This window comes from Notolabrus celidotus, chromosome 10 (genome assembly GCF_009762535.1).
Source record: "Notolabrus celidotus isolate fNotCel1 chromosome 10, fNotCel1.pri, whole genome shotgun sequence".
Lineage (NCBI taxonomy): Eukaryota > Metazoa > Chordata > Actinopteri > Labriformes > Labridae > Notolabrus > Notolabrus celidotus.
Genome location: NC_048281.1, coordinates 19311959 through 19326316, shown reverse-complemented (window position 1 = coordinate 19326316; position 14358 = coordinate 19311959). Strand labels below are relative to the sequence as shown.

At 40.0% G+C, this 14358-nt stretch overlaps 1 protein-coding gene across 1 annotated transcript in view; it reads right to left on the bottom strand.

The window, feature by feature from the left end:
• abca12 (ATP-binding cassette, sub-family A (ABC1), member 12) overlaps positions 1–14358 on the bottom strand; it is a 95397-nt gene that overhangs the window by 24239 nt on the left and 56800 nt on the right. The window contains exons 51-59 of the mRNA XM_034694676.1: positions 11913–12074; positions 11496–11679; positions 10394–10612; positions 8988–9184; positions 6729–6886; positions 4045–4278; positions 2798–2945; positions 2081–2327; positions 720–809 (exon numbers count right to left, since the gene is read on the bottom strand). Coding sequence (XP_034550567.1) covers positions 720–809; positions 2081–2327; positions 2798–2945; positions 4045–4278; positions 6729–6886; positions 8988–9184; positions 10394–10612; positions 11496–11679; positions 11913–12074 — 1639 coding nt within the window. The remainder of the gene's footprint in view (positions 1–719; positions 810–2080; positions 2328–2797; positions 2946–4044; positions 4279–6728; positions 6887–8987; positions 9185–10393; positions 10613–11495; positions 11680–11912; positions 12075–14358) is intronic.

Genomic DNA, 14358 nt, shown 5'->3' with positions numbered 1-14358 from the left:
AACTCCCCCACATTTTGTTTTTCTGCCAAATGGGACACAGTGCAGAGAAAGACGAGCTATACACAGATCTCAGAGCACTTGCACAATTGTCTGCACACCTGTTGGTCAACAAAACAAAGACAAAGTCCAGAGTATGTTTTCATAAAGGTCAGCTAGATGCAGCACTCACTACCCATTCACTCACTGTCATGTAGCTGTGATTTTAGGACATAGTGAGCAAAAGCACACAGTCTCTTTTGGACTACAGCACAATTCCCCCCCCCCCTCGATATTTCTTTCTCTCTTTCTTTATTTTTGCTAAGAATTTTAAAACGCCTCAGAGGTCTAGTTCAAGAGTGCCAACATTGATTTGAGTGCCTGTAAGGGGAAAATCTCGCCTATAAACACGGGGTGTTTATGGAATACAAATTACGCTCTCACATGGCAGAGTCCTGCTGCAGGCTTTCTGCCACATACGTTGAGCTAAGCAGCAGGAAAATAGAGAGGAGGGACATGAGAGAAACGGGAAAGAAAGAGACACAGAGCAGCTGGAATTGGAGGGAGTCAGGCTAGTAAAATGAAACAAGGTGAAAAGAGAGGAGGCATGAAAAGAATGACAATGAATGAGAATTTGAAAACACTGTGTGAGCAGAAGAGGATAGATCACAAAGAGAAACCGACTGATAAAATTGGTCATTTTAAGGGAGAAAGCAGCTGACAGTGGAGGCATGATTACGTACGGGTTATTGGGCTTGTTGAGGCAGGTGTTATCGATTCCAGGGAATGACATCATGGCGTCCGACAGCTTCTCTGAGTTGGGATTTGAGTTACTGTGGAGCCAGAAAAAAACACAACCTCAATGGTAACACTCAAATTTCATCATAATTAAAACAATAATCAACATAAGGCTGTTTCATGAGACTCTACATGACATTTGCAAAATGACAGATACACTTTAGTTAGATTTATTACAGAGTTATCTATTCCATCTAGGGTTTTTAAAAAGGATTAGAATTCAATGCCGGCATTTAGCAGAAGTTTCAAAGCAGATAAGCTGGTTTGAAAGCAATTTACTGAAGAAGAGCGTTGTCAATAAAGTGACCGTAGCAAGCCGAGTTGGTGTGATTCCAATGAAGCATCCTTACTGTGAGGAAATAAAAGGAGAATGGAGATGCTTGATTTGCAGAGTTACATCTAAGTGGATTTCTTTAATTTGAGCACTCCCCAGCCTTTAAACGCTCACATAAACAATCAAGGCTGTTGATGCGGTCTAATATATAAGATCCCAACTTTGGAGCATCTTTCTAGCTATGACCACGCTCAGCAGTAGACCCTATCTTAAAATAAATAAATAATCCATGTTGTATTTCGAGCTTAAGATGACGAGTGAGAGCGTCCACACTGTCTTTGATATGGATCGGCTCATCAGCCTTTCCTCCCTTGCTCCACACTCCCTTGATCAAACAACAAGACTTTTCAGGAATGAAGACATCTCGCAACCTCCTGACACCCTCGATCCCTCTCACTTTGATCTCGGCATCTCTCAGCTGTCTTCATCACAATCATCTCCTTCCCTTACACTCTCCCTCGCTCCCTCTCGTTGAGGTCTGTCTGCCCTTCAACACTACACTACAGCATCACGTTCGTTTTAGAACAAGTAGGACATGCTGTCTCTTAAAAGCGATGCAGGGAGCCGACGTGCCGATCAGTTAAAGAAAAGCACCAACACTTCATTCAAGTTGCAGGGGTGGGGCTTCAAGATTTAATGCTTCACTTTGGATTCAGTTGATATAACATAAGGGATATCTCTTGAGGTAGACATGTCACTGTGATTTGTTTTAAGGGTTTGCCGTAACTCTCATAGTTTAAACACTGAGACCACAAAAAGTGTTCCTCAGACTTTATCAGTATTTGATTTCAGGTGTCTTGCTGAGGTTATTTGTTGCCACCTGAGTCTCAGAGGCATTGGTCAGACCATGCCAAATAAATTTAAACAAAAGTACAAAGCATCTCAAACATGCTCAGAGAAACAGCACCCTGATTAGTCTTGTTCACTTCTGTGTGCTCTTCACCAAGCACCTCTCTGTACACAGGAACTGACCTGAAGAAGGAGTAGCTCTGTCCTGATTTGTAAAGCGCCGGGCTGAGCTCGAGCTCAGGATAGTGCTTCAGGTCACTCTTGATGGAGCCCAGACCCATAGCAAACACCATGAACAAGACAGGGAGCAGGATCTGAGCAATCAGGCCTTTCCAGTCCCTGCGACTGTGATGGAACCTCTTAGTTAGTATGGCTACAAACTGCTGCCAGGCCAGCATCATGCCGCTCACTGTGGTTGAACCGGTCAGCTCTGCAACACATGGGAAAAGGATTGTTAAATAAACTCACTTGATGATGCATTTTTTTCCTCTATCAGGCACACTGTACTGGAAAAAAAAGGTTCTGGGCTAGATTGAATCTCAAAAGACGGCAGTGCAATCCATCAAGATGAGTGTTCCAGTTGTACAGTTTGTTGGAAGTAGGTCAGAGGAGTTTCATTTTTCTACCATTTGGGGATTACGAATGAAAGTTTTGAATCTAAAATAGAAAACCCACTCTTGATAAACATAAAAAGTAGTTACAGAAGTGCTGCTGAAGGCGTCACTAAACTTCATGTAAAGTTTTCTGACATGCATTCCTTTGCTTTAACGATGTTTAATCATCAAACTTAATGCCATGGTTTGTATCAAATGTGATATGTTGATGGTTGGCCCCTCTAAACTAAGCAAAAATGCCCCAAAAAATAGCTTTAAAAGAGAGGGAAGTATTGAGTGGACTCACTGATGCTATCGCTAAAGTCAGGGATGCTTCCGTCGAGGTCTGACGGGAAGCTGTTGATGGATCCGGTGTCAGAAACTGTCTCTGAGATAGACGGGAGGATGTCCTCAGGCCCAAGCTCAGTGTCTTCATGAGCTAACTGGAGGAACACCTACACAGATAGAAAGAAACTGTTTAGGCAAAGAGGATGGATTTTTATTCTCCAAGTTGATTGTAATTACAAAGATACTTAATTTTTTAATTAACAGAGGGAATATTGACCAACTGTAGAGATTGTTTTTCTTGTAGGGGAGAACTGGGTTGGTTTTCACACGGGTTGGTTGGCACACTCGTTATATCTCGCCACCAGAGGGCGCTGTCTCTCAAATTGGGGTATGGACATTTCCAGAATTAGGATCAGAGCTCACCTACTGTACATAGTCTTCTCTGGAGTAAGACAGCTGAACTTGAGGTGAGACGACTTTTTGTGTTTTTCATGTCAAATTGTAAATATTCAGCTCCTCAGTATTTTTCTTCTAGGCTTTTAACAAAACAAGTGTTACCCTTACAAAGTGTGAGGGGAAAGCTATAGTTTAGATTTTTATTAACTAGCTAAGTAGTTTTTAGATAGTTGTTAGCCTTGATGCTAGCAAAAAATTCCAGTTGGGGTTGGTCGTCACATTCTCTTTGGGGTTTGTTGTCACACGTAACAACCAACCCCTATGTTGGCAAAATCATGCATGGTGAAATGAGTTGGAGTGCGCAGACCCTACATTTGCCATCATTGTAACTCAGACAATGACTGCATGTAGCCTAGTTGAGTAGGCCATTATTGTTAGGCCTATTTGTTCCTTGCTCATTTTATGTTAAAATGCATTAAATTATGTAGGCCTATCACTTGTCAGTACAATTCAACTTTCAAATTTAGTTCTGCCTTCCTGCCTTTTTTAAAAGATATTTCCCATTAAAATACCATCGTGACAACCAACCCCATAGTGTGTGAAAACCATCCCCGTGATGGGGTTGGTTGTCACAATGTGTCAGAGTGTCTTTGATAGTTAATTGCCTCTTTGTTACAATGAGTTGGAAAATGTGAGGGATACACATTTCAAGCCAACACCTTAAGCTTCAATTTAATGTAAGAATGACTATTGAAAGATGTTTTGATGATGAGCAATCGTCAAAACAGTAAAAACTGTGACAACCAACCCCGTTCTCCCCTACTGCATCAAACCTGTGTTTCTTGTGAGTGGGTGTATACCAGAGCTTACCTCCTCCAAGGTGGTGTCAGACACGCCATATCCTCCGAGTTGCAGGGCGTCCAGGTTTGAGTCCAGCGCGGTCAAGAGGGAGCGGTATGAAGAGGCGTTGGATGAGGTGAAGGGAGGCAGCGAGTAGACCAGGTCACCCCCCTGGGCTTCCTTAAGTCGGGCTTCAGGTACATGAGCTTGGATGAAGGCTTTCAGTTCAGCGTTGTCAATCCGCTCTGTCTCCAGTTTCATCATCTGAAAACAGGAAATGGTTATGAAATGCTCTGCTCAGAAGTTTCCAAAGATTTACTTTAAAAAACTACAAATCTTTGGGGTTTTGGGCTGTGTATGCTACATTCTACCCTACATGTAAGAAAACACACTCCTCATGTTGCTCTTGTGCATGTAGAGCATGAGCCATTATGCAGCCTGCGTGGGCAGCTGGCACGCTTGAGACGGATGACTGGAAAACCGCAGCTGAAACGCCTGCTGGGTAGACACGCTGGGAGTTTTAAAATGTTGGTACTGCTTTTTAAATAATGTATTGTCCAGATAAGTAACAGGTCATTTAAATGCACAGCTGAGGGTGAAACACACTTAGAGAACTTGCAAAACATTTTGTTAGAGGGTTGCCTGAGGGTTGTGCAAAACGACTGACCACTTAATGGAAGAGGAGTTTGATGCAGACTTAAAGACATGTAAAAATAGATCCCTAATACAAAACATTAAAGAAGACTTAAAGCCTGTTATAAATCTTTAAACGCCATATGGAATACTGAGATACTCACTAATTCAGTAAAGCATCAACAGAATATTAGATTTCTACAGTTGAAACATGGTCTGCAGGGAAGTACAAGACAGTTTACAGCAGTAAGCTTACATCCTTTCTTCTATTTATGTGATACCAATCACAATATTGCAATAAGTGGTGTGTGTAACTCTAGAGTTCAAGCCAGCAAAAATAGGATCTAGGATTTTTCCCCTCTGAGGGAGATGTTACTACAGTGTTTCAAGCACACATGTTTTGCCTGGGAAGCTAGCCTAATTATATTTACCTAATTGCATTTGCCAACCATTTAAGCATTTTTCTATCCTGACATGATTTCCATCTGCAACTGATTAAGTTGAGGACATTCTCCCTTTGAGTACATGCTTCTGACACATACTACGCAGGTATTTAGACAGCATATCCCTCCTCTAGTTGCACTTACTGAAATGTCTGTTGTTACTATAATTTGAGGAGTTGATTAGAAGCATACAGGCAAACAGAAACTGTAGGAGGCATGGTAAGAGGAGTAGCTGTGTGTATTGATAGAGGAGGGGCATAGGTGTGTGTCCTTAACCCTCCTGTTATGTTGCGGGTCAAATTGAACCTTTTTAAAGTCCATTTTAGGCAATATATGCCTTCACAACCAGCTAAATGCAGCATAAAAGTCTGGGCAACATGTAAGAGGAGGCGTGTTAATTTATCAACAACACTTCATAAAAAAAATAATTCAAAAGGTAAAATAGGGGTGCTGGTGGCCTAGCGGTCTAAGCGCCTCACATATAGAGGCTATAGTCCTCGTCGCAGGGGTTGCCGGTTCGATTCCCGGCTGGTCGACCATTTCCTGCATGTCTTCCCCCGCTCTCTGTTCCCCACATTTCCTGTCTCTCTTCACTATCCTATCAAATAAAGGCAAAAAGGCCAAAAAAATATAACTTTAAAAGGTAAAATAAAATTAACAAAAATCAATGTCATGTAAAACTATTGTATTTATATTTAGAGCTTTCCAATGTACATTAAAAAAAAGTTTTGACATTAATTTTAATGAAAAACAAGGGAGTTATCCTCATTGAACCATGATCTGTAAGAATTAAAGAACACCAACGGACTAAATCTTGATTTAAATGGTTAGTAATGGAGTTAAAAAATAGATTTAAAAAAACGTGTATTGGGATTTTTTGAGGTTCTGACACTTTTGGAAAATTGAATATGCTCCAGGTCAAATTGACCCAGGAACATTATTGCTGTTCCGGAGAAATGAACATAACAGGAGGGTTAAGTTAACTATAAGGGAAGCAAGGTGAGCAGATTAAAGTTGTTTGCGAAAATGTATGCAAAGAAGTTGGAAAATAAAGCACAACTGAATATATTTCACAAACTCCTTTAAGGATTTAAGTGCCATCAGAGTTCTTTTAAATTAATTTGAAGTCTTTTAAAATGTTTATTTCCCAATCATGCCTCCTCTGATGCCTTTATGACCAGCCTGTTTTTACTTTGCTTCCCTTGTAAAGCACTTAGTAGCTTGGCTTTTGAAAAGTGCCCTATAAATAAAGTTCATTTGTATTAAATGTTATTTAACCCAGTTTAATATACATTGACAAGCAGCAACCCCCCACCACTGGTGCAATATCATTCTTGAGGAAACACTGCACTATTTATGCTGGCTGCATGTTGCCTGATATCACTGTTAATTGAAATTCAGGAAAAAAGCATCAGAGATATGCTCATCAATTCTCACTAGAAGAGAAAGCTCCTGGCAGCATCTCCTGACACTACAATGTTAGATCCAGAACCAAATGTGTATTTTTTTTTTTACAGAGATGACGTCTAAAAAGATGCCAGATGAGATTTTCACAGTAATTTCAGGTTGTGAATAACACAATCTTGCTGTTGTGCTTCAGATGAAAATAGCAGTTGGATGCCTCTTCAGAGTGAGTACCTTCTTAGTGAGAGTGAGTTTGTAGCCTTGACCCAGCTTGTCTTTCAGGTGGAAGGGTGATCCACAGCACTTTAATCCTCCCTTCTCCAGGAAGGTGATGCGGTCGCTCAGAACTTCGGCCTCATCCAGGTGGTGCGTGGACATGATGATGGTGCGTTCTGAGAGGACAAATGTATTGTACAAACATCATGTAATTGGATGTGATCTGCACAGAAAGAGGTTATGTTTACCAGCCATGCTAGTCAGAGAAGCTTTGGAGGAGTTTTAAGGTTTAGAGAGGTGAAAGAACGACACAGACGTTATATTTAGATTCCTTATGGCAAAACTGTGTTTCAATTTTTTCCTTATTTTCCTGTTCTAGTGAGTACATGTTTGCCTTTGAATGCAGCACATCCAAATAAACAACCGAAAAGCAGACATTACACACACGGTGTCACGCACACACACCAATCATTAGAGAAACAGGCACACAAACAGCAAGTGATGCAGAAAGTTTATTTTGAAGAAGATTCCCCTGAGCATCAAAATCCCACTCACATTGGAAACAGGGCCAATTTCTCAGGATGTCTTCCACATCTACAATTATATGACATTTAGCAGCCTCTCTGCCATTACTGCAACTAAACTAAGAGAGTCCAAAGAAGAAAGAGTTCTGGAATCCTTTTGGATTAATTATATGCTAAATTTAAAGTCAGAAGCCTGAGCAGGGAAAAGCCTTCCGGGGTCGACTACAGGTTGGCTGCTCTCTCCTGCTCCTTCACTGCTTTCTCTCTCAGGAAACAGAAGAAGAGGCATTTTCAGGGTAAAACACAAGAACAAGAGCTTGCTCTGTCTTTGCCATGTGTGTGTGTGTGCGTACTTTAGACTGTGGCTGTGAGTATTTATATACAAGGATTAGTTTTTAAATGTTTCTTTTCTTTATTGGCATCCATGTCTAATAGGATTAATAAGATGTCATGTGACTGACTTCATGTATTGTGTAGCTGTATAATCCGACAGTGAATCCTATCACAGAAATCCTTTTACTACATTTCTTTTCATTTCTCATACTGCCTGGGCGTTACCTACACTGTTACCTACACATTTCTAAACAAATTCAAAAGCCAGAGTGAGAAGACGCTTCACTAAAAATAAAACACAGCACCATAAAACACAACAGGAGGCTCCGGGATCAGGCATACGTAGAAATACGACAGAGTATAAAAGAATAAAATAAAACCGCTGGAGTGAAACGTTACAAAGTTTACAGCCTGTACAGGTGGTTTTAAAACGCTGGTATAAATGTTACTCAGGCTCAGCTGGTCTGATGTGATATTGAAGTAGAGGAGCTCTTTTGTCTTAGGGCTGAACAAGGGAAACTTTCACACAACTTTGATTTGGGGTTTTGATGCAGAGCTAGGAGTTACAAGATCAGGAATATATGGCACAGACAAACCATGCAGGGCTTATTCTGAGACGCTATAGATGGGTATTTGCTGCAAAATTGAGTAAAGTAATTTATAGATTGCAGAGGTTAAAATGAAAAGAAGATATGAACATTTTCAACCAAGCAATAATTTCACTAGCATTATGTTTGACGATATTTCTAACCTTACATGTTTCTGTCTAAGTGTTGTAAGTAAGTTGCCTGTGCTCCAAGTCAGGGTGGGTTGTGCGTGTGTGTGTGTGTGTGTGTGTGTGTGTGAGTGTGTGTGTGTGCGTGTGTGCGTGTGTGTGTGTGTGTGTGTGTGTGTGTGTGTGTGTGTGTGTGTGATACAGTTGGAAATATGATCTGGACCAATTACCAGATTTTTACTTTTCTCAGTATTCAGTTCTTAGAGGCCTTCTAGTCTTTGATCGCAGCAAGGCAGCTGTGTAGGGAGTCTGGTTAGTTGTGATTCAGGACTTGTGGAGACAAATGATTGGGTGTCACTGGTGTGACAATTTTAGGGCACGATGTCAAAGAAAAATAATAAGACCAAAGCAGGCAGCCGAGACAAAAACAATAGAGAATGAAGCGATACCACATTACGTTAGAGGAGAGAAATTTCTCTGTTTTATCATCTTTTTCTGCTATTTTTCACATGTTCTCCTCTTATAGTTTAGTTTAATGCTACCTTCATTAAGAAGGAAGCTTGCAGATTCATAATAACCTACTGGGTTAATGTAATGATGGCATTGTTGTAGGTGCAACTTGGAAGTCAGTGGTGAGGTTATGAAATTATACAAATGCTTAGATATGTAGGAGCGTGAATGAGAGAGAAAGAGAGAGCGACTCACGTTTTTTGTGCTGGATAACAATGTCCCAGATGGCGCGCCTGGAGCAGGGATCGACTCCTGTGGTGGGTTCATCCAGCACCACCAAGCGGGAGCCCCCTATGAAGGCGATGGAGATTGACAGCTTGCGCTTCATGCCGCCCGACAGGGTGCCCACCCGCTTGTGTCTGTGAGCGTACATTCCTGTCTCCTCCAGGATCCTGGTGGGGGAGTCATTGAAAAGCATTTAACATTGAGCTTGTGTTAACATACTTATTCTGTGCATTACAACCGTGTTTCTGAGTTACAGTTCCATCATCTACCCAGCAGGGGTTTGTGGGAAAAAAAGAAAAGAAGAAGAAGCAGGAACCAGTAGAGAGGTGCAGTGTCTTGCCCTCAGGTTCAGGCTTATTACTGCAACTCTTGTCATGCAGAGATCCTCCAGAAATAGTCTCATGATGCAACTCAGGGTTCAACCCATAGTTTAATGATGCTACAGAATAAAAAATGGTTTTTTCATTGCTTGCTCCCAAGAGCTCAACAGAGATATATTCTTCCTCTTTTATAGAAAATGTGACTTTGTAACTGAGGAAAAATGTTGTTCCCCATTTGTCCTTGATGTCCTGAGCATTATCACATCTTCAATCTGCATCAAATTGCTGTAAAAGAAGCTGAAACAATTTATGATCATGAAGTGACCTTTTTCCCCAAAAAGTGAAGCCATAAAATATTACAGCAATGAAATATCTAAATATATATTTAATGCTTTTAAGATTCCCCTTGTTACTACTCACTGGTGTTGAGGACTGGCAACTTTTCACACTTTACCTCTCATAACATGTACCCCTGCCCCCTTTTATTGGAGGACATGCCATTAACTGAGCTGTAAATTATGTTTAATGTCATCTTTCAACATCATTCATAATATAGAGATGTGAAAAAAATCGATACAGCAATATATCTCGATACTTTGTCCTCAGACATAATATCGATATTTCAACTCCTAATACAGATTTTTTGTAAAAATAAAAAATCACATTTTAGCCGAGTTGGAACTAAAATACGACTTCAGTATTTCAGAAACAATAAAGTGGAAAAGTTGTTTTCAATCAAATAGTTTTGACTTAATTTGTCCTTTCAATTTCTATTAATATTGTGTGATTTACATATACACCATCTCTATTGTTTTCTTAGTTAACTGTGTAGAATATTAAAATATATCATAATATCGTGATATATCGTGATACTATCGTATCATGACCCAAATATCGTGATGCGTATCGTGAGGTTCTTGCCAATACTCACCCCTAGCATAATAAAACATATCATACAATTAAGCGACATCTTACATGATCCTTGACATTATCTGTAAAACACAGCACATTAGCATTTTGAGCTGAATCCCCTTAACTAGATGAGCGGTCACTCACGTGCGGACTTGTTCACGCAGCTCCCTTTGTGACCAGTGTGGGGCTTTGATCTGGCCGTACAGCAGCAGGTGCTCCTTGGTGGTCATGTGGTCGAAGAGGACATCGTATTGCATGCACACTCCTAGCTCTTTGCGGACGTCGTCGATGTGGGTCTGCATGTCTCTGCCGTACACCTCAATGGTGCCCGAAGATGGAGCGAAGAGGCCAGTGAGGAGAGACCTAATAATGCATGACGATTAATTAGCAGGGAGACAATATTATTTATTAATTTAGATTATTATATATTATAATTACCTCTTTAATTTTAACTGCTAATAACTTTTTAATAATTGTTACTTTATAGGCTCTTGTTTGCTTTATATATTTCTTTTGCATTGTCTACTCTGTTACTGTGACACTTGAATTTCCCCGTTGTGGGATGAGTAAAAGACTCTCTTATCTTATCTTATCTCTTATCTTATAGAGAACTAAGATATCTCATGATGGCAGCACAGTAGTTTGACGATCCTTGTTTCATCAAATGTAATGTGTGAGTTGTTTCTTGTTATTTCATGTTTGTTATTGGGAGAAGTTTGCATATAAATCTAATACATATTCAGCCAGTTTTTACAATTACCTCTGTCCGTATTTGCTACCTGGGAAACAAGATGTTAAAAATACCCTTTCTCTGTGTCCAATTATCTGTTTTTTTGGTACTTGCTCTATGCACTGCCCTCTTAAATTCTGATTTATTGTTCCCAGGAAAATAATAACACATGAAATCCCTTCTAGGTTTCGGTATTTTAAAAGCTGAATCTTATTCTGCTGCTGCTCTCATTGTGCGTAGCTCTGGATGAGAGCATCAGCAAAATTAGTCACATTTAAAATGTAAATGTAAGTGCTCCAGTTGATGAAGAGCCGTCAGGCTAATCTCTACCATGGTGCATTTTGTGCTGCTCCAGATTTGAACAAAACAATCTCCCTGTCAGCAGCAAGCCCTTTGAGATGATTAAAAGCGTGCGCAAATCAAATTTAAAAGACACCACATAACAGTATATGAATGGTCAGAGTGAGTTAGACATGCTGATACAGTGAGAATATAAAGAAACTGGGCCACACATACATGGTGGTGGTCTTGCCGGCTCCATTGTGACCAAGCAGGGAGGTGACGTGGCTCTCGTAGAAGGAAACATTAAGGTTTTGAATAGCTACTCGGTCGCCGTACATCTTGCTGAGACCATGGAGGGCAACACCCACTGGGAGATGTGAGTAATCTTCGCTGGCCTGAGAAGACAGTGTGCTCTGGCCTGAAAGAAACATAGAGACAGGGAACTGGTATATCAAACAAAAGGGGGACAGGAATTACATGAAGAATGAGGAGCCTTATAAAAAGTAGTGAGGTGTCAGGGTTAGAGAAAAAATGACAGACCCTGAAAGCGAAGACATCATGTTCCTGCCTCGAAACATAACGCCGGAGGAGACAGGATTTCTCATTGTTATCTCCTGCGAGACAGTACAATGTCATTTATTTGCTCTGTACCTTTTCCCTTGTCGTCAAAGAAAACAGGCTGGTTTTCCTGCATGATGTTGGTGAAGAGGAGTCCCCTGCTCGACTTATTGTTTGACTTAACACAGCAGCACAGGTCGGCCCAGAAAGAGGCTTTGAAGGGGAAGTACCATGGGGCAGGGATGCCATACTTTCCTAAAGGGGTGAAATAAAAAGACATTTGATTGAAACATAAAAAAGAGGTGGCCAGGTTAATTTGGATTGCTGTGAGTTACTTGATTTTATGAAAGCATCATCTAAAAGAGCAAATAGGTTTATTTATGTTGTATAAAGCACCTGAAAAAAGCTAATTGAAGTGCTTTACAGAGTTAAAATGGAGCATAAAGTACTTTATTGGAATTCAATGAATATGGCAAAAACAAAAGTAGGACATAACATGTATATCAAAAACTGTGAAATGATAGAGATTAAATAAAAAGAAATAAGTTGAAGTTGATAACAAAGTAATTAAGCTAATGGGGAGGCAGTAGTAAATACCTGTTCTAAAAGAGCTAGCACAAAGAAAGCTTCAAATACTGAAGTAGGTTGAAAAGCTGCCTCATCCTGCTGAGCAGTAAAGACATATCAGAATAATGTTAATACACCAAACCTAACTTCGATATCTGACAGAGCTTAGCCAGCGTTTTAGTACAGGCTGGGATTATCTGAAAGTGTATTGACCATGGCATAGTGGTTGATAACAGCTGAGTCAAAGACAGCAAGGCAATGACACTTCAGTGACATGATGAAACCAATTCAATGACAAAGAATGCTGTTGAATGGCATGAGAGTGGCCATGGCCTGAGACTGGAGATCTCTTCTTATACAAAGGCATCCATGGAAATGACAAGTTTGACCTAGACTCTAGAGTCAACAGAATGTAGGTCACAGTATGTGGTCAGCAACACATGCAACTTCAGCTTCTACGTTCTGGTCTGGTCAAGTCTTTACAAGCGTATTTAAAGAATATGTTTGCTTCATAGAGAAAAGCAATGCAAAACTGAAAAGGACACAAGTCAGCTTTAATCTGATTTTAGAATTGGTGTTTTTTCTGGTTGGATCTTAAATCACCAGACACATGGTATCAGTATTTTGAATTCTACTTCTACACTGACAGTACACATTTAATGTGTGCAGTAAATGGTAAATGGACTTATATAGCGCTTTTCTAGTCGTTCTGACCACTCAAAGCACTTTTACACTACTCCTCACGTTCACCCATTCATACCCATTCACTCACTGATGGTAGGGCTGCTACAGAAAGGGACCATCAGTGTTAGATAATCTAATTTGTTCACATTAACACACCTCTGAGCAACAGAGGGAGCAATTTGGTGGGATTCGGTGTCTTGCTCAAGGACACTTCGGCATGTGACAGCCGGAGCTGGGATCAAACCGTCAATTGATAGATGACCGACTCTACCCACTGAGCCACAGCCGCCCCCCAGTACTCTCTGTCAGGTCAGCTGCTCTTGATGCTTAATGACACTATTAGTAGTGTTGTGGTATAGTAACATTAGCATTGCTTACATTTCAAGTTTAGTTGTATTCTCTGTAATCTATAAGTTCTGTATTCATGTTAAATGTTGAATGGATTATTAGATCTTCAAGCTTTTATCTTACAGACAACTGAGACATTTCACAAAATATTCTAAGAGGAACTGTTAATATTTGCATTAAAAGCTAAGATCAGCTTTCCATCTGAACTAACTGGACATATGTTATGACATGTGAACAATGTTTTAATGAAGTCTTGATATGTTCTGATATAATGTTACTGCCTTAGTCTGAGTTTTATCATACTTCATATCATATGTCTTTATTTTAAATATCATTATACTTTTCTTAGCTGCTCCACGGTTGAAATATGTGAATTTTGCAACATTTGATCTATATTTGATAATTATTTTTCTGTTTGCGCCACTTTGATTTTTGCTTTGTGAAGCACTTTGAGCCACATGTAGGTGTTTCTTTTTTTTACTTATTTTTGTCTATTAATGTTTTTTGAAAGGCGTTTACACTAAACTGCTTTCAAAGGAATACAAAATATCAATGTCTCAAATACATTTCCAATACAGTCTGCTTGTACAATGTCCTTTACACATGTTTTCCTTTCTTTTTACTTACACAAAGACCAAAATAACATAAATAGCCTGGCAATGAAATACCACTCGGGCCAGACATAACCGATTGACAAAAAGGCAAAACAAAACTCAAAAACAAAACAAAACACTGGGACATACGGATATGCTTCATGTATCTTATCCAGACACATTATGACTTGAGTTAGCTTTCTATATGAGTCCTGTGAATGAGGAATGGGCTCCATATTTCTTTAAATAGATCCTCTCTCCCTGCCACTCTTTAAACGACCCGCTCGTAGCTCGCCATTGTGCTTCTATCCATTCTTTAAAAGAACACTGAGAGTACTGGTGGATTT